The 20,558-nt window shown below is 55.7% G+C and overlaps 2 protein-coding genes across 5 annotated transcripts in view; both read right to left on the reverse strand.

Moving 5' to 3' along the window:
- Positions 1-11,326, reverse strand: part of SPTBN5 (spectrin beta, non-erythrocytic 5) — a 45,709-nt gene extending 34,383 nt beyond the window's left edge. The window contains 19 exon segments of the mRNA XM_079913589.1: positions 761-778; positions 781-840; positions 842-970; positions 1,030-1,136; positions 1,139-1,211; positions 1,213-1,230; positions 1,319-1,472; positions 1,730-1,962; positions 2,076-2,103; positions 2,105-2,212; positions 3,562-3,992; positions 3,996-4,193; positions 5,043-5,268; positions 5,793-5,950; positions 8,030-8,146; positions 10,465-10,583; positions 10,586-10,631; positions 10,891-10,892; positions 10,895-11,326. Coding sequence (XP_079769715.1) covers positions 761-778; positions 781-840; positions 842-970; positions 1,030-1,136; positions 1,139-1,211; positions 1,213-1,230; positions 1,319-1,472; positions 1,730-1,962; positions 2,076-2,103; positions 2,105-2,212; positions 3,562-3,992; positions 3,996-4,193; positions 5,043-5,268; positions 5,793-5,950; positions 8,030-8,146; positions 10,465-10,583; positions 10,586-10,631; positions 10,891-10,892; positions 10,895-11,000 — 2,331 coding nt within the window. The 5' untranslated portion in view covers positions 11,001-11,326.
- A 2,337-nt stretch (positions 11,327-13,663) lies between these two features.
- Positions 13,664-20,558, reverse strand: part of EHD4 (EH domain containing 4) — a 91,022-nt gene continuing 84,127 nt past the window's right edge. For 3 of the 4 annotated variants that reach the window (XM_079913728.1, XM_079913727.1, XM_079913729.1), the window contains one exon: positions 14,671-18,916. In XM_079913728.1, coding sequence (XP_079769854.1) covers positions 18,380-18,916 — 537 coding nt within the window. In that variant the 3' untranslated portion in view covers positions 14,671-18,379. Of the gene's footprint in view, positions 13,753-14,670; positions 18,917-20,558 lie in introns of those variants that run through there. The other variant, XM_079913730.1, reaches the window with a different exon arrangement.

A 20,558-nucleotide genomic window follows, 5' to 3' on the forward strand; every position in this document is an offset into this window, starting at 1 on the left:
TTTCAGACCTGATTAGTCTGGTCCTGGTGGTCAGGACCAGAACCCCAGTCAGCTACCGAGTACTCCACGAGGCCCCCTCCTAAGATATGAGGACCTGAGCTGCAGCTCTGCAGGTGCATGGGACATGGCTGGGCAGAGAGAGGGCATCTGGGAAATGGAGCTTCCTTGGGATGAGGGTAGAGGGACCAAATGTGAGTACAGGGTTTGAGGGCTGTGATTTACGCATCCTGAGCTACATGTATGGCTTCTTGAAAGACAATTGCAAGCTCTCATAGGGTGGACCAAACTGCCCACCAGGTAGGTATCTGTTTCTTTTAAAACTGGAGGCTCGATGAACTGAGGGAGGGGGTTCAGAAAGCAGTCTGGTGTAGTGATTAGGCCACCCCAAACCTAAAAAGGCCAAGTCAGGAGAGAGCAAAATAGGACTGAAGGGTCACCTTAGGTCTGGCGGTGAAAGGGACGCTCCTGGAGGAAACTGATCAGTGCCTGGGAACTGGCGGGCGAAGTGAGCAACACCAAACTACACTTCGATGGCCTCCAACCGTGAGCAGACAGGACTCCACTAACTGTGGGCGGGTCCGCAGGGGAGATGATCTGAGGAGGGGTGGGCACCTCCAAGCCCAGGGGAAGGCCAGGTCAGGGGCCACAAATGCCCTCCCATTTCCACCTTCTGTGTGACCATGGGAGAGCGGGCACAGCACGCGCATTTGGTGTCGGAGGCCCGTGGGTCTGGGTCCCTGCCCGGTCGGTCCCCGCGTACCAGGAGCGACGATGCCCCCGGGCTGCGGCCGGCGCGGGCTCGTCCAATCGCCGCAGCTCGGCCCCAAAGACGCGCACTGCCGCGCTCGAGCCGCAGGTGGCGCCACAGCAGGGCCTCAGCAGCCGCCTGGTCCTTCCCAAAGGACATGCTCTCCGGCGCTGACCGCCGCTCCCGGAGCCACAAGGCTGCCTCCGCCACGTCGGCGAAGTACTGAGGAGGGCAGGCTGGGCACGGGCCGACCCCACACTCCCCACCCGCCGCCCAGCTACCTGCTGGACGAGCAGGGCCGCCTGCAGCCGCGCGCCCCGCCCCGCCGCCCGGGCCCAGAGCCTCTGCCATGCGCCCTGCACCGCCGCGGCCCGTTCCCGGGGATCCGCCGCGATCGGGGCCTGCGTGCGCCCAGGTCGCGTCCTCTCCAAACGAGATCAGTGCACACGGCCTGGTGGCGGGGGGAGCTCGGCTTCTAGGGCCTGGCAGACAGCAGAGCAGGGAGCTGGGTGAGGGGAAGGGCGGGAAGGCAGGGAGAGGGGAACCGGCAGGGCGCAGGGTAGTGGGCACCTTGTGTTGCTGCAGGGCCGCAGCGATCTGGCTGAGATCCGGGCCCAGGGCCGCATCCTCCACCAGCTGTCCCCGCTCCCTCAACCAGGCTTCCTCCTCCTCACAGTTGTGCAGGAGCTCTGCCCGCTGCAGGGTCTGCACCAGCAAGGCCCGCCTGAGGGACAGCAAGGGCCACAGAGGGGCTCGGGGAGTGACGGGGCTTGGGGAGGGGGTTCCCCAGCAGACTCAGACACTCCCCCTTAGACAGGAGTTTTCCTTTTCCTGGATGACTGAACAGAGGAGACAGAGGCCTTGGGGATGAGGGTCAGTGTAGAAGAAGTTGCCAGGCAGCACTGTTTTAAGCTGGGCAGGGGGTAATTTGGGTTACAGAAAAGTTCTGGAGAGGGTAGGGGAGTTCGGGTGAGCTCTTACCGGGACCTGGCAAGAGACACCAGGCTCTGGTGGAGCTGGGCCAGCACCCTGGCCTTGGCCTGCAGCACTTCCACACTAGTGCCTAGGGAAGAATCCAGCTCCATTGTCTGGTGGGCAGGATGGCTCACGTGGGCACCATGGGCCAAGATCTGGGCCTCCAGCAGGTCATGTCCCTGAAGCAGCTCCACTACCTCTGCCAGCTGCTGCCCACAGGCCGTGGAGCTGGCCAGCACCTGGCCAGGGACAGATGAGTGGTCATTAAAGTCCCAGAGTGCTGGGTCCCCGTGAACGCCAGGGCTGGCGCATCCTGCTGTGTTTCCCAGGGATCTGCTGGTCCAGGGCCCACCTGCAGCTGGTTGAGCTTCTTGGAGGCAGTCTACTTCCTGCAGCAGGCTCAGCACAGCCTGCATGCCTGCCCTCTGCTTCCTCTGCCCTTGCAGCCGCGGAAGGAGCCGCTCCCAGCACTGAGTGATTTCCAACTGCCTGGGGGATGTGAGAATAAGGGTGGTACCCACTGGGCTGGGGTAGGGAAGCTACCTTGGGGTCCACAGTTGCGGGGTGGGGACTGGCTGTCCTGGAGGAGCTTGAGTACCGTGGCTGGAGCTGTGAGCATCCATCCAGTTGGGGCAGTATCTCCACCTTTTAGACACAGGCAGAGAAGCTGGAAGGGGGGCTTCACGGACCCTGAAGCCTTCTTTCCAGTCCTCATCTCAGGTGATAGCAACGCCGTCCTTCCAGGTGCCCTGGCCAAAACCTTGATAACTCACTTTCTCACACCCCACATCTGATCTGTGTGCAGATCCCGCTGGATTCAAAATGTATGCAGGATCCCACCAATTTCTCATCACCTTCACTGCTTCTCTGGTCTGGATTATTATTATCTCCTTCTGACTTGGCCCTTTCAGTCTATTCCTGACATGGCATCCAGAGTTATCATTGTAAAACGAAAGTTAGATTGTGTCACTCCTCTGCTCAAGCCCTGTCACAACTGCTTATCTTCTGCTGAGTACAGATCAAGTCTTTACTGGGTCCTGCAGGGCCCAGCAGGATCTCTGCCACCACCTCTCGCCTCCATACCTCCCTGACCTCAACTACAACTTGTTCACTTGGCCAACACTGGCTTCTGTGCTGTTTTTCAAATATGCCACGCGTGTGCCACCTTGGGACACTGCACTAGTAGAGTCTGTCCTCATATCTGTGTGGCTTCTCACTTCTTGCTGGTCTTTGCTCAACAGTAAACCTCCTCTGACCACCCAATGTAATTCCCTCCCCCCACCTGGCACCTCATATTCCCCTATTCTGCTTTATTATTTTTTTAAATCACTATCTCACATACTACATCTTTTTTCTGTTTTCCTTAGTAGTATGTAAGCTCTATGGAGGGAGGGATTTTTGTCTGTCCTCTTCACTGCTAAATCTCTAACACCTAGAATAGTACTTGGGACATAGTAGATACTCAATAAATGTTTAGTGAATGAATTAATAAGAGGCTATCTAGAAAGAACAGTGCTTTACCAAAAGGGATCAATTACGGATGGTGGAATTTCAGACATCAGTGGGAGCTAGATCTTTTTATTTATTTAGGCCACACCTTGTGGCTGGTAGGATCTCAGTTCCCTGACCAGGGATCGAACTTGGGCCCTGGCAGTGAAAGCGCTGACTCTTAACGAATGGATTGCCAGGGAATTCCCAGGAGTTAGATCTTTTTAAAGGGAGCCCCAAACCCATAAATCATCCCTGCCTCTGTGTCCAGGAATGGGCTGTGTAAAGACAGGGGCATGGTAGGAAGGCCCTAGCCTATTTTGAAGACCGTTCACGTGTCTGGGGCTCACCTGCAGGCCACCTCTGCCCAGCCATGGTAGTGCTCCTGCTGGAGGACGTCTGCAATCTCGGCCAGGGCCTGGAAGCACCCCTCCTGGGGCAGGAAGCCGGCCTCCAACATGCGCAGCCTCTGGGTGGCCGCTTCCACTGTGGCCGGGCTGGCTGGCGGGGCTGCAGCCCGGTCCAGCACCTGCTCTGTGTCTGTTAGAAAGCTCTCCTGGAGGGCTGCCTTACGCTGGAAGCGCTGGCCCAGGGTTTCCAACCTCTCTAGTTGCAGGAACCTCTGCTGTAGGGCCTGGCTCCACGAGGCCTCTGCCTGCTCCAGGCCTGCCCAGCTCTGGGACAGCTCTGCAGGGCCCAGGTCCTCGTGCGGCAGGAAGTGCCTGCGATTCTGGGCTCGGAGTGCCATCTGCAACCGGAAGAGCAGGGCCTCCGTGGCCCCTCACTGCTGCAGCCTTGGTGGCTTCTCCTGGGTGCGGAAGGAGGCAAAGGCCACCAGCAGCTGGCGCATGCCTGGCAGGGTGTCTGGGAAATCCCGGGCCTCCAGCTGCACCGGCTTCTCCGTGATCCACCACAGGAGATCGGCCACCAGCTGCTCACACTGGGTCTGCAGCGCCTCTGTCTCCTGGAGCTGAAGCAGGATCTGGCTGAGGGCATGGGAAAGGGTCAGGGCGGCACCCGGGGGCAGGCCCTGGAATCCAGGCTCTGGAGGCCCTCCCCTTTGGGTGCTGAGTGCCAGCCAGGCTTGCCCAGGTAGGCAGTAGCTCCTGCCCTCAGCTGAGGACACACTAAAGTGGGGTTCCTCCCAGCCCCCAGAGAAGCGGGTCTGCCGCCATTCTACACTCAGACCTGGGAGTGTGGGACCCCGTCCTGCCTCCTCTACCTTATTTTACTCCATTTGGCCTCAACTCGGGTGGGGGGGGGCTGTTCTTTTTCTGAGCCTTCCTTTTCTTCCCTGAGGCCGCCACACCCCTAAAGCAGCTCAGAGCCCTTGGCCTGGATCAGCTCCCCCATGCCCAGCTGAGACACCAACCCTGAGAACAGGCTTCCCAAGCCTCAGCCTCTGCCATCGTGCCCAGAGGGTAAGAGAGCCCCCAGAAACAGGGACTCAGCCCAGCGGAGCTGCGCTGCGCTCGTCCTTGCAGAGTCCAGCTCTCGGAGCCTTTTAATCCCATTAGGAGCTTAGCAACCTAAGAGCGGAGGGGGAGGGGGAGGGGCAGGAAGGGGCATCACCCACCTGGCTTTCCTGTGTGCCACGCACTGTGCTTATGCTCCCTTGCACACTCATAGCAGCCTTCTATTACCCAGAATTATCTATTCCCCAGGAATCATCATCTCCATTTTACAGATGGAGTGCAGTAAAGTTAGGTGACACAGCCAAGGCCACACAGCGAGGAAGGGGTAGAGACAGCCTTCAAACTCGGGTGTGTCTGACTCCGGAGCCCACGTTCACCCCACCTCTCCTCGATGCCACCTTCCCTTTGTTACCAACCTTCGCGAGTCTCTTCTGGACAGTCTGCCCCTGGTGCAGGTGGGAGAAGTGGTGGTAGAAGGAGACGTGAGTCATGATGGAACGCTCATCGGGCTGTAGGGCCACCACGTCCTCGGGGTCCAGCAGCTGAGCGATGCCCAGCTCCTGCTCAGCCACACGGAAAGCACAGCGGAGGTGGTGCAGTGGGCGGTCGGGACGCAGGGAGCCGTAGTGAAGCAGATCTGGCCTGGGCAGAGAGCAGGCAGGGCTCTTTAGCAGAGTCAGTGACTTGGCTTTAAGTGGACTTGTTAAAAAGGCAAACCAGCTCCTATTGGTCATTCATACCTTGCAGTGCATTAGTTTCCCCCTGATGATTATCTGAGACCCCGGCTGAAGGAATAGGGCTGGGAGAGGGAAGGATTAATTTTGCTCAGGGGTCAGGCTCCTGGGTAGGGGAGGAAGCTCCAAAAGGTCAGGTGCTTGCCAGGGAGAGGACAGGGGCACAGAGAATGGAGGAGGGCAGGGTCAAAGGCACACCTGGCCAATTCCATGGAAGGGGGTAGGGGTATCACAGACCGGGGCCTCAGCTGTTAGCTGTCTTTATCTCTGTGCCCAGCGCAGGGGCCAGAGGGACATGGGAGAATGGGTGGGTTGAGGACCCAAGTCCTGGAGCAGTTGGCTCAGTGGGTAGAGGCCTCCCAGAAGGAAGCCAAGGGCTGCCTCAGGCCAGGCCAGGGTCCAGAGGCGCTGGGGCCCCTCCCTCATGCACACCTGTGGGCGTGGATGAGGGCACTGAAGCCGAGCCCATCACTCCAGCTGCGGGAGAAGTCAGTGATGTTGGCGTTGGCGTAGCCGGCCGTCTTCCGCTGGCACCAGAGCAGCAGAGCCTCCTTGGCAGACAGCAGGGCTGTGCTGGCCCCAAACTCCTCCTGGAAGGACAGGACAGCGGGTCACCATGCAGGGACAGGTGGGGTGGGGCAGCAGAGCCCGCAGGCCGTGGGAGAGGCAGGCTGGGCACACTGTGATCCTGCTCTCCCACCCGGAGCATCTGACTGTACTCGCTTTCACTCGTGCTGGGGAGGGAATGGGGGTGCGAGAGAAAGACTGTCCTTACAAAAAAGCGGAGTGCTTGAAACCTGTCACCTCTGAGCAGCTGGCTTTGAGTCGCAACTGGTGACAAGAGCAGCAGTAAGTCCCGTTTCTCCAGCCTTTCTGATGGGCCAGGCACTGTGCTAACCTACCCTGGGCTGCACAGAATTGAGTCTGGGCTTCATTAGACCGGCTCCTGGTCAACACGGGTTTTCTGCCAACCAGCCACTGGCCTGCACACGTGGCTCTCCACCCAGCACAGCCTCAGAGGTAGGCGCTATTAGTATTTACATTCTAAGGATGGCATATGAGGTGCAGTGAGAGAGGTCAGGAAGTTGCCCTGGGTTCCCCACTGATAGGGAAGGGTCTCTCTTGACCCAGAAACATCTGACAGAGCCCATCTCTGACATGGGGAGCCCACCTGTCTGCCCCCACAATGCCTCATGCGACGGCTTCTTCAGACTGGGAAATGACCATCTATAACTGGTTTCAGTCTCCTGGATACTTTCCTTTGTTCTGCTACTCTCGGCTTCCACCTGCCCCCACTCCCGTCCGCATCCCTCTTCCACTCGGTGCTCCTTTCCCTTCTCCTTCCTGGCTCCACTTCTTTCCCTGCCTTCCATTCCTCGTCCCTGTCCTGCCCTCAGTGGTCCTCCCCTTCCATCCACTCCCTCCCTCGCCCCTCACACCGCAGAGTCCCCATCTCCTTTCCCCTTGACTCTTCCTCTCCTTTTCTCCCCTCTACCAACCCCTGTTTATAAACTCAGAATGTTAAAGCACAGCAGGCTGCATTTCCTGCCCTGCCCTTTGGGCCCCGGAGCTTGGGTAGGAAGGACAAGTGAGCAGCAGCGCGGGGGAGGTGAGGAGGAAAGAGCTTCAGGGCCTGGAGCTGGGCTCTGCCACAGCCAGGCCAGGTCCAGATATCCTGAGTGGCTGGGCTAGGCTAGCAGACACGAACCGGGAGAGATTCTGGGGGGAGCATGTGCGTGTGTGAGGTCAGCCTGGTGCCAGACATGTCTGAGTTTTGCAGGGAGCAGAGCCCGAGCTGGCGGCGGACCAGAGAGCCAGTTGGCTGGTTGGTGGCCAGTCAGGGGATGATGCGGACTTGCTGCTCCTAAGGGAAAGGGTGGCAGGGGCACCTGGAACTGGACTTGGGGGCGGGGCAGGGGAGTGTGGCTTCCTGGAAGGGCTTGAGGTCAGTTAGAAATTCATCCGTCCATTCATTCGCCACATACATGCTAGGCTCTGGGGATGTAGGCAGGCAAGGCCCTGCTCTCCTGGGGCTCACAGTTCCCTCATGAGTGTAAAGGACCCTCCTGGATTTGAGCCGAATCTCTGGCTTCTTTTCATTAGGATTTCGTTCTCCAGGTGTGCTTTCCTAACCTACTAGAATCAAGTTTTAGATGGGGTTTTAGAAACTATGAAAATTGACAAATATGAGGGCTTTATGTGTTTACTCTTTCTGATCCAGCTGTGGGAAAACAAGAGGGAGAATGGAGGAAGATGGGGGACCATCTCTTTGGTTTTCAGGATCCTGGGGATTCGGAAGCCTCCAGGGCTGGGGCTCCCTCTATATGTTTAATTTCCCCCAACAATACATTAAGGGGTAATGAAAGTTACAGGATTTCAATGCCCTGTAACAAATCGGGGGTGAAAGATGGGTGGTGGGCAGGTACCTTGACCCCCTCACTAGTGAATGACTCGTCCCAGATCAGGCTTGAAGCCTGGGAATCTAGTTCTCACTTCAGCATATCACAGTCTCCCTGACATTCTGACATCCTTGCCCGTGGTTGATGAGTGAATAGTAGTTGTGTGGATGCCAAGGATCCGTTGTGGGGATCCTAACAGTTGGGTGCAACTGCTCTGTCCCCAGGGCCCTGAGGTGAGGCCAGGGCTGGGCACTGGGGGCTGAGACGTACCCTGTCCAGGCAGATGTGGGCAATCTGGAAACACAGAATGATGACCCAGATGAGTCCCAGGATGAGCATCTGGTCTCCATCCACGATGTTCTCTGGCTCCATGAGGGGTACTGGCACCTGTGGGCAAAGTTGACCGGGCTCAGCTGCAAAGCCCATATACCAGAGAAGACTCATAGCAACCAAGTGTCCAGGGGGCTGGCTGCTGGACGGGAGAGTTCTGGAGTCTGTCCTGCCCTAGGAGATCCCCAGGGGAGAGGCAGGCAGGCACAAGGCCAGGCAAGTAAAGCGTTTCTAAGTGGTTGGGGCTTTGGTCCCAAGCCCCCTTAGGGAAAGCCCCAACATGGTGAACTGGGCTGGACCACAGGAGCAGGAGGACTCCCCATGCATGGGCTACAGGCAAACCCGGGCCAGGATCAGCGGTGCAGCTACGGAGGTTGAAATGAAGAGTCGTAAAAGTCAATGTATGAGCTCAATAGACAGCATCGACTGTCTGCCTCCACCTCCCAGGGCATCTGGGGATCTCCAGTGAGTGCCTGGGTCCCTGGCTCACATTTGAATCTCAGCCTTCTTCATCAGTGTTCCATCTCCTGTTAAACATTCAGATTCCCAAGCTCCACCCAATGAGACTCTCTTGGACCAGGGCCCAGGAATTTGTATTTGGACAAACACCTCGGTGGTTCTTACGTGCACTAATGTCGAGAACCTGCTGACCTAGATTTTGCCACTTGGACAGGAAGGGTTGAATCAAGGAGAGAAAGGAACAGAATAAACATGAAAGTCGCATGTGGCTTGGGCCCCTTCACCCTCTGGCTCCATCCTCCTCTTCTGGACCCCATGGCTCTAAGACCCATGGGATTCTTGCAGTTCCCTGAGATTCTAAGCTCAGGCCTTGGGGCTTTTGTACTGGCTATCCCTGCTGTCTGAAAATATTATTCCCCAAGGGAGTCCCATGGCTATTTCCTTCTCTTGCTTTAAGTCTTTACTCAAACGCTACTCTCTCATTGAGGCCTACCCTGGCCACCTTTTAAAAAATCTTCCCGATTTTGTGCTTAGCGACGTCGTGGTAGGGGTATGAAGGCCTCGGAAATCAGCAAATGCTACAAACCAGGGATTTCATCTGCCTCCTTCCCCTCAACTCCCCAGCCCAGATAGCTGATTGTTAAACATTTACCAGCATATTGCTGATCTGGGTTCAAATAAACTGTCTCCCCTGAAACTGTAGGGCCCCTATGCTCAGGTCTGGGCTTTGTGACATGCACTACCCAGCACAGGGCAAGGGCTCCAGAAATGAGTGCACCCCACATTCTGCTACTTATTAGCTGTGTGCTGGGGGCCGAAGTTTGACCATAGCTGCCTCATATATATGGTGGAGACAAGGCTGTCACCTTCATAGGTTACATATCAGTGACATGCTGTGTCTCTAAGCTTGAGGGGAGCTGCATAGCCTCTGACAAGGGCTGTGGGGCTTGCACCTCCCCAGGTTCCCAAGAGGAGGTGGCTGGCTCTCAGGCCATTGTCCCTGGGACCAAGCAGGGCCTGGCACTGTGTGGCCGGCAGCTTTCTGCTCTTCTGTGCACCCAGGGACCGCAGTGCTCCTGTCTGTTGCTTTGGCTTCTCACCTTCCTGGCCTCCCTTCAGCAGGCCAGGCTCGCAGGGGGGCTGGCTGTGACCTCCATTCCAGGACTTAGGCTCAGCCCAGCCAGTTCCACCTGTGACTTCTTAGCCTCCAGGGGCAGCCACCTCGTGCTTTAGTACCTGAGGCCAGGAGCCCTTGGGCCTCCCAATTCCTGCTTCTCAATATAAATGACCCCTGCACAGCCCCCTGACACTGGCCGTGAGGGTCCCTCTGTGTCCCTGGAGCTCCTGTCTCCTTTTAGAGACTATTTCTTTGGCCTGTCCCTTTCTCTCAGGGTCCCTCCTGTTTGCTTAGGTCCCTCCCTGCTGTCTGGTCCAGCTTCTCCAAGGTAGCCCTGCATCTCCTCCCTCCACTGCCTGGCTCAGTGTCCGAGGCTCTTCCCCTGTGTCTGACCTTCCCTCACCCCTAGGGCCCCCTATCCAGGATCTGCTGGCCAGTTGACTGTGGGTCTGCCTAGTAAATAATTTCCTTATTTATGAAAAAAGAAGGCTAAGAGTGCACTGAATCTTTCAGCTTAGACTCCACAATCTCTCATTACATTCAATGTCATATTCCATTTCTACCCACTGGGGACGATGGCTGTTCCACTTCAGCCAGTGGGTGTTCTCTAAACTGGGAGAACTGTGCAAGGAAGGGCTTTGCTTCCCGGACCTCTGCATCGCAGCTGCTCCTCCTGGATCCCGGCTCCAGATCCTCTGCTCCGCCCTGTGGCCAGCCCAGGAAAGATGATCTAGTCATCCAGCCTGTCCCTGCTGCCCACCCCAGCACCACGCCCAGAAACCCTCTCCCCAGTGCCCACCTTGGCCCTGAGGAAGGCCAGAGCTCGGGTGCTGTTCTCTAGGAAGTGTATGCGCATGTGGCCCCGGCTGGGGGGTGGCAGGACCTCCCCTGAGATGAGCTCCAGCAGCCGCAGCAGCGGGTACCATCAGCCAGCTCTGTGTACAGATTCTGGATCTTGATGCCCACCTGGGCGTGGAGCAGGCATGGGAGAGGATGGAGACGGCACAGGGTCAGCCTAACCGCACCTGTCTGCCCCATTCCTGGACCTGGGCTATGCAGCCCAGAGCATCTGCCTTGAGGAAGCAGCACTGGCCTCAGCTGTGCTTCGGGGTCGAAAGAAGGGGCCTCAGTCAGATGACCTCATAGTCGGTCCCCCAGGGTCCACTGGCCAGGGAGCCGGGGGGACAGTAGAGATGGGCTGTGGGGCACGCCCAGCTACACTCACCGGCTGTGCTGGAAGATACTGTTGATCCACTTGGTGAAGTCTTCTCCTGCATCTGCAACGTGCTGTGCCTGCAGCTTGCCAATGTGGCCCATCTCATACGCAGAGTCCATGGTGGGACTGGACTGGGAGAGTGGTCCAGGGCTCTGCCCCTGGCCTCCTGCTTCATGTGCCTGTAGCCCCAAGGAGCTGCTGGGGCCTGTGGGGCTGACCAGCCATCAGGCCTGGAGCTCTCTGGGGATGAGGAGCCACTGGACATTTCCCTAAGCTGGGGACTTTGGGGGCATGGAGGTTGGGGGAGGACTGTGGATACTGATGACTCCCTGGGAGTGGGGGCCCCTCCGTGCCAGAGAGTCCCACATTTGGTGGGTGGTTGCAGCTTGGAACCTAGCCAGGTAAGGTCTGGTCCTTCTGGCTGGTGTCCTGAGCTTGAATGGCCCAGGGCCCCTTTTGTCCCATCCCACTTTCTAAATTCTTCTTCTAGAACTCCTGCTGCCAGAGGTTTCTCCTGGGCCACAGCGTTTGCTGCTGCTCCTTGGGACGAAAAGGGCAGGTGGAAGGAAAACGGGAAACTACTTACCTTGGTGATGTGCAGGCCCTGGGAGGAGACCTGGCTGGATGGTCGGAGATGGCAGATAGGAGGGGCTGGGCGGGGAGGGAGACATCAGGAGAGGCTGAGGCTGGAGCTGGGGCTGTGCCATGGCCCTCCTCTTGGGCCAGCAGGGCAGGGGTGACAGCACACAGCCGGCATTGTTCTCCCACCTGCCGCAGGGCGTGGCCCAGACCGGGAGGGGGCGGCTCAAGAATGCTCCAGATCAACTGCTCCAGGGTCTCCTCCTTCATCATCCCCTGTTGCAAATGCCTTCAGCATCAGGTGGGGGTCCTGGCTCCCAAGACGCAGAGGCCCCACAGGGCAGAGCCTCTGGTCAGAGCTTCTGCACCCACTTCCGGCAGGCTGGGGCTACCCTTCTGCACCCCTGCAGAGCCTCTCCGTGAGCACCCACAGGGGCGGGGATGGGAGCAAGCCCGCTGGGCCATGGCCCTCGCACCCTCTCCTGGGGGACGCACCACAGACACACCACAGGCTTGGACCAAGGCTGGGCTTTCCAGGCCCTGACGGAAATGCACCCAACCCAGCCCAGGGCTGCAGGGCGGTACTCCCTCAGGCCTGGGGCCACTTTCTGAAGGGGGTTCCCCCTGGGAAGGGGTAACCTGCAAAGTCCGTGGGAACGACAGAGCCTCCTCCAGAGTTGGAGACACGGTGTTCACTCTTTGGGGCCCCAGTGAGGCACCAGCACCTGTGCTCCCTCGGCACTGGCTAGGCCTGAGGCTCAGAGGCAGGGGCTGTGGGGGAGCCCCTCCCTCCCTCTCCCTCCCTCTCCCTCCCTCTCCCTCCCTCTCCCTCCCTCTCCCTCCCCTCCCTCCCCTCCCCTCCCTCTCTCCCTCCCCTCCCTTCCCTCCCTCCCTCTCCCTCCACTCCCTCCCCTCCCTTCCCTCTCTCGCCCTCCCCTCCCTTCCTCTCCCTCCCCTCCCTCCCTCTCCCTCTCCTCTCCTCCCCGCCCTCTCCTCTCCTCCCCTCCCTCTCCCTCCCTCACCCTCCCCTCCCTTCCTCTCCCTCCCCTCCCTCTCCCTCTCCTCTCCTCCCCTCTCCTCTCCTCCCCTCCCCTCCCTCTCCCTCCCCTCCCTCCCTCTCCCTCCCCTCCCTCTCCCTCCCCTCCCTCCCTCTCCCTCTCCTCCCCCTCCCTCCCTCTCCCTCTCCTCCCCCTCCCTCCCTCCCCTGCCCTCCCTCTCCCTCCCCTCCCTCCCTCTCCCTCTCCTCCCCTCCCTCCACCTCCCCTCCCTCCCTCTCCCTCCCCTCCCTCCCTCCCCTCCCCCTCCCCTCCCTCCCTGCAACCTTGGACCGCATGCCAGAAGGAGAGCGAGTTCTAATTCAGGTGGCTTCACAGAACAGTCTGGTTACAGACACCGGGCTGGGCTGTGTGTCTGGGTTCATCCACCCAGCAGCCCCAGCAACACTTCAGGGAGGCGTCCCTGACAGCCCAGGCCGGTGAGAGAAGCAGTGGCCACAGCCTGCCCTTGAGAGCTGGGCAGGACCCATCACACCTGAACCCCGGCCTGTGGCTAGAAGTGAGAAGCATGCTGCTCTTGAGTGGGGGCGTCTCCCCTGTATCTGAGAGGAGCCTCCACCCCTGCTGTCCTCTCCCTGTGAGGTCCCTCCTGCCACTGACTGCTTCCTGCCACTAGGAATGAACCTGAGCTGCTTCCTCACCCCAGCCCCAGGTCCAGTCAGGTACCAATGGCTGTTGCCGCTGTGCCCCCCAGCGAGCACTCCACAGTGCACCCCCCACCCGGTTACTCCCACTGACCCTGCAGGTCCTCGTCACTGTCCCCAGCTCATCACCCTGCCTGCACATCAGCTGACACCTGGCCCAATGTACCTTCCCAGAGCAAGACTCCCCATTGCCTGGTCAGGACCAGAGGTTTCCTGCCCAAGTCTGAACATCAGTGGTTCCCTCAGCTTAGAATAAGAATGCCCCTCTACTCCCCACCGTCCACATTCTCCAATCACATCAGCCCTAGTTAAAATCCTGCTCCTTCTAGGAAGTCCCCCCTTCTCCCACCTCTGTAAGCTTGTTTCACCTCCTGTTAAGAGCCTTGGCGCACAGTATCCCATGTGATGTGACCACCAGAGGACAGGATGGAGCTGCATGAACTTTGTACACAGATCTCAACAGAGGTGGCTGTATTTGAGGTTGTTGAGCAGGGCTACAGAACTGCTCTTCTTTCTTCCTAGTTCAACTGCAGTAAAGCCACTGCACATGCTGCCAGGATCAGCTCCTCTTGTGCCGTGACTGATAGCAGCCCCTGTTGAAATGAGAATCCCTGCTGGTCAGTACAGTTCTGGAATATTTGTGCTGCAAGTAACTGAAATTTCAAGTCAAATGGGTTTAAATGATATAAAGGGAATGTACTGGTCCACATAACTGAAAAGGCTGGCAGGAGGAGGACTTCAGGTAAGGTTTGATCCAGCAGCTCAAAGGATGCCACCACAGGTGTGGATTCCCTTAGTCTTTCTCAATGCCTTCTTCATCTTCATGCTCCACAGGGTGGTTGCTGTCAGCCTAACCTCACTCCTCTGCTTCCAGCACCTCTGGGCACTTCTCTCAATGCTATTTATATTGTTGCACCAATAGGCTCACTTCTTTGTACTGCATGGTTCAGAAAAGAGAGTACATCTCTCCCAAGAGTTGGAACAGAAGTCTGAGGGGCCTGGCTCTCATAGACACATGTCCATTGCTGAACAATTTCTGTGACCAGGCAGATGAAATACTCTAATTGGCTCAAGACCATCAGGACCCACCCTGGAAAGAAGGGGGGTGGGGTCTATCTCCCCAAATCTCATGCCTCAGATTGAGGGTGGAGAAGTGAAGAGTGGTCTGCAAAGGAAATTCCAGGTCTGGATCACCAAAAGGGTAGATGGGTGCAAGTGTGAAAACTCCAGATGTCTACTATGGGTGGTCCAGGCCTGTGAGGCATGCCAAGAGGCAGGAGCAGTGCCAGCCAGCCAGGGGCTGCACCCTAGCACTACTACACCCTCAGGTGCTCGGGCCTGCCTCAGCGCCGGACAGAGGACATCTCCTGTGAACGCTCTGTGATGCCCTGTCCGCAGCCTCGGAAGGATCTCCTCCATGGTCCCCTGAAGTCTTGGTTTCCAGTCCCTCCCTTGGGGCCTGCTCCCAGACCTGGTCTCTGCCCACAGTGGATGGAGTTGCTTTTCTGCTGAAGAAGCCCGAGTCTACCACCCAGGGAAGATGCAGGAAGAGTCAGGGGTCACAGGGATGGCGTGCAAAGGGGCACACCCTCCCCTTAACTCCTCTGCCTCGTTTCAGAACGGTTCCAAGGGATCCCTGCTTTATTCCTGAGACAGCTGGCACACAGTCAACTGAAACACCAGAGCCAATGGGAAAAAAGTAGTGATTTTTTTCAGAAGTTTATTGATCAGTAGACTGGGTCTTTTTTTGACATTTCTAAACAAGATTACAAAAAAACAGAAGCATTGTGTATTAAATGCATTGGCTAATTGACACGTCACCTGGTATACTCTTAGATTCTGCCCATGTTTACCTGGAAAAACTCAGTGGTTATCTGTCCTAAGAAAGTTATTTGCCACATTCCACGGAGGAAATAAACAGTGCCTCCTTAAATGCTTTCCTTATCTCCAAGGCAATCTGTCCAGGGTATTGTTCTGGGCATCAAGGAGTGTAGCCATAAAGCGGGAAGGTTCTGGTGGTGGCTGTTAGGCCATGACTCTGGTGGTTAAACCCCATCCTAGGCGGCAGGCTCCAGTACAAGACATTCCCAGTGTGGTGCAGGGGCGGCCCCCCAAGACCCAGCAGACATAGCAAAGGACCGTGGTCGGGACAGTGGGGCCAGGGCTCTGCTGAAGCCTCTCCTGCGGGTTTGTAAGGCGGGCAGCGGTTGGGGGAGAGCACGAGGCATTTGGCTTCTCGTCACATGCTCTCTGACCCACCTGGACACCAGTCCCATGAGATGGAATAAGAATCCAACTCCTTAAGGCCCACGGTTCTGTGGGAGGAGTCACAGCCCCCAATCCAGGCATTATTGCTGCATGATGACAAGTGTTCCGGAGAAGCCACTCCAGCCCTGGAGAAGTGAAAGCCAACTGAATGCCTGGCCCTTCCCACAGAAGAGCAGCCCCAACCTGGGTCATCCAAGTGTGTGTGACGAGGAAAGAATCCAAGTAGGATGCCAAGCGGGTTGGACATCAGCGTGTGGCCGCAGAGCTGGGGGATCTCGGCAGGTCTCAGTGCAACGCTTCTGTACAGACGGGCTCAGGAGGGCCTCACCAGCAGGCTCACAGTTTGGAAGTCGACTTCGGGAGGAGTAGGCAGAAGTTTTCATTTTTTCCCCCTAAACTCAAGACTGCAGAAGTTTGTGTTGTGCGATACCGTGTGCTGTACAGAAAACAGACTCAAGATTCTTAGGTTTTCTTCTGTGAAATCATGGAGAGCATGAAGATAGTTTCAGAGTTCTGGAGTTTACCTACTTCCACGCCCCCTGACCCATCCGTGAGCACTCTGCAGAGGGGGTACTTGGACAGTGGGGTGGTGCAGGGAGGACAATACTGTCGGTCCAGGTGCCCAGATCCCAAGGGCTCCATGTTCCCGGCCCTGCTGCATGGGGTCAGGGGATAACGGGTGTTTTGGACACAGACTCGAGGAACTCTGTGCGGGTCCTGGGACGATATGGGTCCTTGCTTGGCCGCCATCCCTAATGTCTTTCAGTGTTTTTCTTTCCAATCAACTATTTATGATGGGTGACTTCAGGTTTTAAGAGAAGATATTGAGAAAAATGGACATGTGACTTCCTTTTTCTTCCTTTTTTCTCAGCATTCAGCTGCCAGATGTCCTCCCACCAGAGGTCATGGGGGTGGGGTGGGGATCACCCATGAGGTGCTTCCATCCACGTAGAACCAGAAACCTCCTCTGCGGCTCCTCTGAAACAGTATTCCTCTACATCCATATATAGACAAAACTTGCCATATGTACATATATACACATTAACAAGTGGCCAAAATACATACTCTTGTGACATACGTGTATATATTTATCTTTATATATGACAACTGAGCTGAGTTAAAGAAGCAAGATGATTGTGAATGGAAATAATCTAACCTTGGCATCTCTATACCTTTCGACAAATGAACTCTCTCCTCCTCTCTCAATCTTGCCCTCTGCTGGATCCACTGCGCTTACACACCTGTGTGGTCCTCGTGCATTCACAGAACTATCTACTGGAATTACAAATGTCTCTTTTCTATGTGTCTAATTAATTTAAAAGTACTCACTAAGACTAAAACCATGTTATGTATTTACTTCTCTTAAAACTAAATTATGTAGAAAGTAAGCTAGGGAGTGTGAGGGCTGGCATCTGGATAAATGCTTCTCTAAAGTAAACATTTTCTTAAGTCTGCTGTTCTGCCCCTGATGTCACAAGGGACACCAGAAACAAACAAACAAAAAAAACGAGTGTTTTGGGAGACTTAGGTGTGACTGTTTGGATTTCATTCATTTTTGGTGCCGGCAGGGTCCCAGGCTATGCAGCCATCACAATAGTGATGAAATATCATGTCTCTCTTATTGCATAAATAATGGTGAAAGGCACCTGCATCCCCCAGCTGGAGCCCACACAGCTGGGAGGGTGACCTCCCCTGGACACAGGCATTTGGGCAAGTGGTCCAGAGAGGTTCACCCAGGGCACCCAGGGAGGGAACATCAAGAACTGATGTACAGGTAAGGGCCCAGATCCTACCTCGTGAGGCATTCATGGTATGAACCACACAGTCTTTTGAAGAAAAGGCTTTATATGAAAGATTGCATCTTGTTTCTGTATAAAGGCCTTTATCCTTTATATAGAAACTATATTTAAAAAACTAGTCATAATAAAAATGCCTATTTTTTATAAAAATAGTGTCTAACGCTAGTAGACTGACCTTGGGCTGGCCCCCCGTCCCCTCTGTGGCCACAGGGCCAGGACACTGCACGCACCAATTCATGTTTTTTCTGGATTTAAATCCTGCCATTTTCCAAGGAGCCTTGGGGACGTGTAACCACGCTAACTGAAGACTGGGGAGAACCACCGCTTTTCTTACTCTAGTTTAAGTATGATAAACTTTGCTACAACCTGTTGCCAGACAAGTAAAGCTAATCTTCAGATTTCAACGTGACTTGAAATGAATACTAGAACTCTTGCCAGGGGTTAATAAAGGTTGTGAGTTCCAAATTTCTAACCAAATACACCTTTGCTGGGAAGGCCGCAAGGTTGGGGGAGCCCTGGGAGGGCCGGCCAGCAGGCGCTGGGATGGATGCTCCCTGCGGCCTGGCCGCGGGCTCTGCGGGCCCACAGAAGGGACGGGGACACGCAGAAATGGTGCGTCCTCCTCTCAAAGCTGGGGCAGCAGTCTACTCTGTGGTAGACAGTTTGGAGAGAACAGAAACCTTCTCAGCTCTTCTTTTTTTTCACTCCAAATAGAGCAAGAGACAAAATAAATAAGCTCGTCTTTGCTGCTTCCCGGTGCTCTCTGAGGGACAGCCAGGTTCAAAATGATGGACAGTCCAGTGAAGCCCAGCAGAGCCCCCAGCTGACACGCCCTGGCTCCTGGGATTCCACATCTGGGCTTCTCTAGGCTTTGGAGGACTCCTTGGACGATTTTCCTTTCTTCTCAATGCTTCCATCCCTGTATCCACCCCGTCCCCCCAACATTTTAGTAGAAACTCTGGGAATTTTAAGGTGAAAGGATCTCATCTAATGTCCAGTGTTTGCCCTCCCCGTTCTACAGATGGGGAAACTGAGGCACAGAGAGGGCAGTGTCTCGCCCAGGGTCTCTCAGTGAGTCAGTGGCAGTGTGGGCCTCTGGCCCAGGCCCCCCAATTCTAGCCCCACACCGCCCTCGCTGTGTGTGGCTTGCCCCTCAGTCGGCGTTCGGCAAGGATTTCCTGTGGGAGGGTGGCACGAGGTGCGGGGGCAGGCTGTTGGGCAGCTCGTAGCCATCGAGCTTGATCTTGATGAGGTGCTTGGCCAGTGCGAATTCCTCCTCGTCCAGCATGCCGTCGCAGTCACAGTCGGCCAGCTTCCAGATCTTGCCCAGGACGCTGTTGGGCAGCTTGGAGGTCACCATCTCCTTCTTGGCGTTGACGCCCGATATCTTGCCGTTGACGGGCGACAGGGTGTAGAAGAGCTCATCGTAGACAGGCTTGTCTTTGGCCACAACCCACTCCTCCTCATCGGCGCCCTCCTTGGCGCCCTCCCCGTAGCCCTGGTTGAAGGGGCCCTCGGCGGTGCCGTCGAAGGCCCCACCCTGCACCAGCTGCGTGGGCATGCTCGTCTCCTCCTGGCTGATGAGGCTCATCAGGGACGAGATCTTGCTGCTCAGCATGTTGTCCACGGCCTCGATCAGCTTGGGCTTCAGCGAGTGGAATTTGGTGAAGTCATAGCTCTCAAGCTGTTCCTGGAAAAGGAGAAGCCACAGATTTGGTTAACATCCTCCCTGCAGGAAGCAAATGAGGAGAGGGATGGCTGGAGGGGACAAATGCTCCCTTAAAGCAGGCAGCCCATGCTCTGGGCTGTCCAGAGCTCTCTCTCTCTTTGGTGGGGTCCCCACATCCGAACCCACCAGACACAGGAGTGGCTTTTGGAACAAGAGACAAGATGCATGGGATGCAACATTTTCCTACAGTAGCTAATCTGGGCTGGCAGTGGCATGAGGGACGGTGATCCCCTAGGGCTTTGAGACAAAATTCCTTTCACCCTGTCTTTTTTTAAAAAAGCACTCTAGAGATCTACTATTTTATCTTTTAAAGTATTTTACCTACCTTACATACTTCAGTTGATTTTCACAACAATGCTGGGAGTCAGGAAGAGCAGGTATTAATAACCCCATTTCACAGAGAGCACAAGGGGTGTCCTGGCGGAGTCAAGACAATAGCCCATGCCTCCTGCCGCTCGACTAGCCTCTTTGTGCTGTAACATGAAGCTGCGACAGAGCTGTCAGTAGAACTAATTTAGGTAAAATGATTACTTAAAGACGACGTTGATCAGTTAAAAAAATGTAGTTTAGGGTACAAATAGGTACAAGTTGAAATTGGAAAGAGAGAAAGGAGTAGGGATGGGAAGGGCAAGTATAAATGCAGCCAGTAGAGCTGAGTAGTACTAGCATGGTCAGGGCAGGTCTCGGCTGCATCGCCCAGGACAGCTGGGAGGAGCAGACAGAGCACAGGGTTTGCAGATGGTCCTAGGGGACGCGGCAATTGCCTGGCCAGGATGGGAGCCAACTGTAGATGCCACAGAGGCTCTGTGGATGGCTCTGTAGAAACAGTCCTTCCTGCCTTGGTTACCCTTCCTTCCTTCCTTCCTTCCTTCCTTCCTTCCTTCCTTCCTTCCTTCCTTCCTTCCATCCATCCATCCATCCATCCATCCAACATTTACTGACCATTTGTTATGTGCCAGGCCCTGTTCTGGGATATAAATATGAAAAGCCACAGTCTCTGCCTTCAGGGAGCTTATATTTCAAAAACGGTTTGACTTACAGTGAAACAATGATAACACGAAATAGAAGAAAGTCATGAACAAAGGGAAAACCAAGTAATTGAAAGGAAGAGGAGGGGAATCATCACATCAGATAATGAAGGCTGAGAAAAGCTACACTCCTCAGCTGCCCTGGCTGGGGAGCCGGCGGGGGTGGGGGTGTCACACCTCGCTGTTGGCGGGGAGAAACCACCTGTTCATCACAAGAAAGACAAACCTTCTCTGGCCCTGAACTGTGGAAGTCACTTAGGCAATTGTATAAGGGGCCTCAAAGATCTAGTGAAAATGTCTTAATAGCAGTTTTGCCAAACAAATGCAGAGAATTCCAGGTATGGCAGTTTTTATATGGACTCTACATGAAGTATGTCTGTTTGGACAATCCTAGAGGGCCAGAGAGGGGCCAGACAGGTGTGCAGTTTTCTGGAGATGAGACAGGGAGGCTCTCAAGAGAAAGAGCTTTCACATTCCCCTCAGACCTGACTGTTCTGGACAGAAGTAATGGGACAGGGAGTTAAGAAAAAACAAAGCTTTGTGCTACCACAAATATTACACTTTCATTGTAAAAA

The sequence above is a fragment of the Stenella coeruleoalba genome (genome assembly GCF_951394435.1).
Source record: "Stenella coeruleoalba genome assembly, chromosome: 2".
Classification (NCBI taxonomy): Eukaryota; Metazoa; Chordata; class Mammalia; order Artiodactyla; family Delphinidae; genus Stenella; species Stenella coeruleoalba.